Here is a 6000-nt window from a genome sequence, read left to right on the forward strand (position 1 = left end):
GTCTCAACTGATGGCATTTATAGCAAGCCATTTTAGGAGACTTATCAAGGTTTGGACACTCTTTGGCCAATGCCTCACCTGCCTACAGATTAGGCATTTGCCTCATGCCTTGTCCTTTAAAGACTCAGGGTTTGCCTTACGGGTTCCCTGGAGGGCGGCCAGCATCTGGGCTTCCCTCTTCTCTTTTCTTTTCTCCCTTTCCTGGACCTTGGCCTCCCTTTCCTGTTCTCTGTTATAAAAGGTTTTGGTGAATTTCTGGACCATCTCACCTAAAATGGCAGCAGGGTTCTGCTGCTGTAGCTGTTGTAACTTTATCCCAATATCTGATGCACATTGGGACAGGAATTTTCCTTTAAAATCACCTGTCCCTAGTAAGAGTCTAAGTTCAGATTGGTAAACTTTCAGAGAGCCTCTTTTAGTCTTTCCAGAAAGGCAATGGGGTTCTCATTGGGCTCCTGAGTTACTGCTGAGACTGAGCACAGTCCCAAAAGTAATAGGCTTCCTACTATTTCCATGGGTGGACTTCCCTAGGGGTGAGTCTTTCTGAAGCTTATCCTACCCAGTACTGTTGCAATCTGAGAGCCAGGAGTCCCCATGTCAGGTGCAGATCCCCCAGCAAGCTGAGGCATGACAGCCTCCTGGAGGGTGAATTCCAGGCACGTTGAGGCAGGTCGGCTTCCTGAGAATTGGGTCCCTGGGCAGGTCAAGGCATGTTGACCTCCTGGGACCCCTGGACTGGCAGATCCCTGAGCATGTTGAGGCATGAAAACCTTTCAAGGACCAGATCCCTAGGCAGGTCAAGGCAGGTTAACCTCGTGGGATCTCCCAGACTGGCAGATCCCTGAGCAGGTTGAGGCATGACAACCTCTTGGACACCAGATCATTAGGCAGGTGGACTTCCTGGGATCCCAGGCTGATGGATCCTCAATCAGGTTGAGGCGTGACAACCTCCCAGGAACTGGATCCCTAGGTAGGTCGAGGCAGGTCGACTTCCGGGGACTCCCAGGCTGGAGTTGGGCGTCCTCAAGGTCTCCAGTATGACCAGTGCTGGGTAGGATTAAGGGGTTACACTTTTAATTTATTGCCAGTTTGTTCACCACAGATGGGTACAGATATCATGATGTAAAGCAATCCAACCTGTGTCCTGAGGCTGGGAACCTGGTGAAACAGCCATAACCCTTATCTTCTTATTGCTCTGACAGAATATAAGTCATTTATTTCCTCCCCTAGTCCTCCATAAGAGCAGTAAGGGGGCAGGGTCCTGGTTGTAGGGGTTAATAAGTGGCTTAAGAACAAATTGATAAGAGACAACAAACCAGATGTTCCATAAAAGTGGAGTGGAGATTTGATCCGGGGATATGTTTGCAACTTTAGGAGAAGGGTGGTAACGGTTTGGGCCCAAATGGCCTGCAGGGCTAATTCCCAAAATGGCAAACAGTATCCCTGGAAACCCAATTGCCTTTGAAGAGATGCCAACAGATGGACTTCTAGCAGCCATTGTGTGCCTGTCTCCCGCCTTAGCACGTTCACTGAGAGATGCTGATGTTGCACATGTTGTAGGAAACATGGAAGATGAAGGTGTGAACATCTAGAGGGGTTGGATCTTATACAGTATTTTCCTCCCAAATGCCAGCTATTTCCTGGTTGTCCTCCAGAAGATTGTAGAGGCAACATTGCGGGTCTGGATGGGGCTCAAGAAAAGAGCATGAAACAGGAGGGAAGGGGCAGGGTACAACTTTTGAAAGAATGACATTGCACGAGGGCATAACATAAACCAATTAAAATCAAATGGGTCCAAGATGACAAAGCAAATTCAACTAAACCTTGATCCCCAATCTGTAGGCTAAATGACACACCCAGAAGTGGCAGGACCATTCCAAGGCAGACTGTCAAAAGACAGGTGGGTTTTTCCCCAATAGTTGGGATGATCCTCCCACTCACTAGCATATGAATTCACCCAGCTTGCAAAACCTAACCACACCACATGCATGGTCACAGCATTTGCCCTCTGTGATGGCCCACTCCCTTTGGAGTGTGCTTCTCTCTGAATCCGAACACATCCACCTCTTACCTATCGCTGTGTCTCTAACTGAATTTTTGCAATGAGACATCAGAGCCTGAGCTTCGCTGGGTCCTGAAGCCAGGCACCATGAATTTTTGTTGGGCTCCTGCTTTACTTGGCTTCCTCCTCGCTGGGGCCGTGCAGAGGTTGTTTCAGCCAGGTAAAATCTGAGAAACAGCACCATAGATGTCGAGGTAGTGTATAATTTCCTTGGTTCTGTCTCGTCACAACAAAAATTTGAAACAACGAATGGACCAGTGTTACAGTTCTTGGATGGGCCAGTGAGTGTTACAGTTCAGTTTTATTTACAAAGTAAAGGGAAATACATCCTCAAGGTGTGAGGGAATGCCGACCCAAAAGACGCAAAGAGAAGAGAGGCCCGGCCCAATTTTGGCTCCTTTTTTAACATGTTTTTTCCTCCCCCAGGGCCTGCCCTATGTAAACTGGGCTAGCCAGGAGTGCTGTTTGTTTTACTTGAGGTCCTCACTCCAGTCCTTTGACCTACCTTTGTTCTATTTGTGTGGGCTTTTCCCTTCTTTGCCTTTTAGCCATGGCCATTTTTGACTCCTTTTTTCCTATTCTAACTACCTAACATAAGAATAATGATAATATCCATCTCATAGAGTTGATTTGAACAAGCAGAGCATTGGATGATAAATGTAAAAGAGATTCAGAAATTGTATGAGTTCAAAAAAGTGCTTTAAAATGATACTCTAACTAAAACAATGACATCTCATTGCAATCTACTATACTCAGTAGTAGGTCTTTTCTTCTTTTAGTATGAAAGATTGCTTATTTTATTTATTGATCTTCAAAATGAAATGTTGCCTTAGGTTATAATTTTCTTTCTTTCTATTCTATACTGATTATTGTTTCTAAATCCCATTACTCAGAAATACATATAAAAGATGATCTGTGTAACTCTTAGGGAAATTAAATGAATAGTCTTGTTTAGCCTTCAGAGACAAAGCAGAGCAGGCCTCTGACCTTGCTTCTGCCTGGACACTGCCCCGAGAGGCTGCCTGCTGTGAGCGCAAGACTTGCATCATCATAGATAAGATGGGGGAGAAATCTTGAGATTGTTGAGCCCCTGGAGGGCCCAAACAAGCCCCAGGGTTAGCAAAATTTCAAGTTTTACAAGACAAAACAAACAGCATTAACATGAAAACAAGCTTGCAATTTGGTCACAGATTGATGGTGATATCAGTCTGCTTCCATCCTGGGATTATTCATTGGAAGGACTGATGCTAAAGCTGAAATTCCAATACTTTGGCCACCTGATGTGAAGAACTGGTTCATTGGAAAAGATCCTGATACTGTGAGAGGTAGAAGGCAAGAGGAGAAGTGGACAACAGAGGATGAGATGGTTGGATGGCATCACTGACTGTACGGACATGAGTTTGAATAAGCTCTGGGAGTTGGTGATAGACAGGGAAACCTGGTGTGCTACAGTCCGTGGAGTTGTAAAGAGTCGGACATGACTGAGTGACTGAACTGAACTGAACTGAACTGGGATTATAAGCAGGAACTCTGAACTGCTATCTTTGAAGCCTCATCCATGGAGCTGACACACTGCCTGGGACCTTTTCCCAACTGGGACTCCTGATGTGCTGTGACTTGGGACTTCCCAGCACTGATTAAGTCTGGATGTTGGTCAAAGCCCAATTTGGTGATATATATTCTGCTCTTTCTATTTCTCTTTTCTTTTAATGTTAGTATGTTGAAAGTAAGCTAGATAATTCACTAATAAATATTTATTTGGATATAACTAGTGGCTTATTTTGTTAAAATATCCTTTGAACCTGAGACGAAAGCAAAAACTTTTGGCAAAACAGTAACTCAAGGTTTTTTCAAGTGTCTATAAATAATTATTGAATATCTAATGTTTGCCAGGATTGCAGCTGAGCTCTGAGACTCAAAAGTGAACCAGATGACACAGAGTAGATCAAGGTTTCTTAAAAAATATAAAATAGTAGTTCTCATTCATTAAATGCTAACTATGAGCTAGGAAAAGGTCCTGATTTCTTGTGTACTCTTCTCATTTCTCTTTAATAGCATTTTTATGAGGAAGGTATTATTAATCATTTATTTGACAATGACAAAACTGAAGCTCTGAGAGTTTCAGTTACTTGCTCAGGGCCTTGGAGACAGGGACTAGTGGAACTGACATTTAAAAGCTCACTCACCAATTATATTGTGTTAAAATGTGCCCAAAAAGTTTTAAAGTCATGATACAAATAATTTAAAAATTATAAAAGTAAGCCTTAATAGTTTACATATTATATAGCATATACTTACATATATTATATACATTTGCCATGGCCTTTAATTTTACTCTGTATACTAAAACCTAATTCTAATTCATATCTATTCACAAATGATGTATAATAAATCAATTCTCAAAAATTTTGGAGAAGACTCTTGAGAGTCCCTTAGACTGCAAGGAGATCCAACCAGTCATCCTAAAAGAAATCAGTCCTGAATATTCATTACTAGGACTGATGCTAAAGCGTAAACTCTAGTACTTTGGCCACCTGATGTGAAGAACTGACTCACTGGCAAACACCCTGAAGCTGGGAACGATTGAAGGCAGGAGAAGAAGGGGAAGACAGAGGATGATATGGCTGGATGGCATCACTCACTATATGGACCTGAGTTTGAGTAAGCTCTGGGAGTTGGTGATGGACAGGGAAACCTGGCGTGCTGCCGTCCATGGGGTTGCAAAGAATCAGACACTACTGAGCGATTGAACTGAACTGAACTAAAAAAAAAAGCATATTTCATAGTCATTTAATCAAGGATACCAATATTAGAGACTATTACGTATGATTCTTTTGGTTTGTTTGTTTTAAGATGAATAGCCACAATTATCGGAGAAGGCAATGGCACCCCACTCCAGTACTCTTGCCTGGAAAATCCCGTGGACGGAGGAGCCTGGTAGGCTGCCATCCATGGGGTCGTGAAGAGTCAGACACAATTGAACGACTTCACTTTCACTTTTCACTTTCAAGCATTGGAGAAGGAAATGGCAACCCACTCCAGTGTTCTTGCCTGGAGAATCCCAGGGATGGGGGAGCCTGGTGGGCTGCTATCTATGGGGTTGCACAGAGTTGGACATGACTGAAGCGACTTAGCAGCAGCAGCAGCAGCCACAATTATAATCTGACATTATAAAAATTGGAAACAAGATATTCTTTAAAATATTAACTGGTTAAAAATGGAATATTTAATACTTTTGGAATGATTAATCCTGTTCCTAAAAAAATCATTTTTTTTAAGTATTAGTAATTGATGATCCTAGGACAAAATTAAGGAAAATTAGGAGACACTCTGTTGTTGTGTTCCAGTCCTTGACAGTCTTTGCCTACCTGAAATAGAATTCTTCAGCTTAAAAATATCACTAACTTTTTATCATAACCCACTAATTGTGTATAATACAGTAAAATGTGATTTTTGCAATTAAGTAACAACATGAGCCCTTCATGCCACTTTTGAGTTTTAGGCAACTTTGTGTTCAAAGTCATTTTAGAGAAGTTATAAAAGGTCTTTTCCCTACAGACTTCACAGCATCTCATTTTTAGCTGAGGGCACTGAAGTGAGCATCTTCAAAATCTCATCTCTTTTTTTGAGGAATGATCAAAAGAAAATGACATCAAAATTTTATCTTATACTCCTTATTAGGAACTTTGTTCTCCTGAACAAGGGAAAAGGGACAGATTCACATTTACATCTATGCTGCACATGTGAGTTTTTGCTTGATTAATTAGGCCAATAATTGTGTCTTCATAATGAATAGAATTGACAGTACTGATGACACAGTGTGAAAGATCGACTACTTTGTCATCTGTGTAGTTACTTGCTTACCAGATCCATCTACGAAAGTGAACTGGTCTTTTGATTGTCATTTCATGTTATCTTTTCATTTTGGAGTCTCTTAG

At 42.0% G+C, this 6000-nt stretch overlaps 1 protein-coding gene across 1 annotated transcript in view; it reads right to left on the reverse strand.

Moving 5' to 3' along the window:
* Positions 1–764, reverse strand: part of LOC133228278 (endogenous retrovirus group K member 7 Gag polyprotein-like) — a 115927-nt gene extending 115163 nt beyond the window's left edge. Inside the window, exon 1 of the mRNA XM_061383792.1 lies at positions 560–764. Within this exon, the coding sequence (XP_061239776.1) occupies positions 560–764 (205 nt within the window). The remainder of the gene's footprint in view (positions 1–559) is intronic.
* Between the last annotated feature and the right edge of the window lie 5236 nt (positions 765–6000).

This window comes from Bos javanicus, chromosome 16 (assembly GCF_032452875.1).
Source record: "Bos javanicus breed banteng chromosome 16, ARS-OSU_banteng_1.0, whole genome shotgun sequence".
Taxonomy (NCBI): Eukaryota; Metazoa; Chordata; class Mammalia; order Artiodactyla; family Bovidae; genus Bos; species Bos javanicus.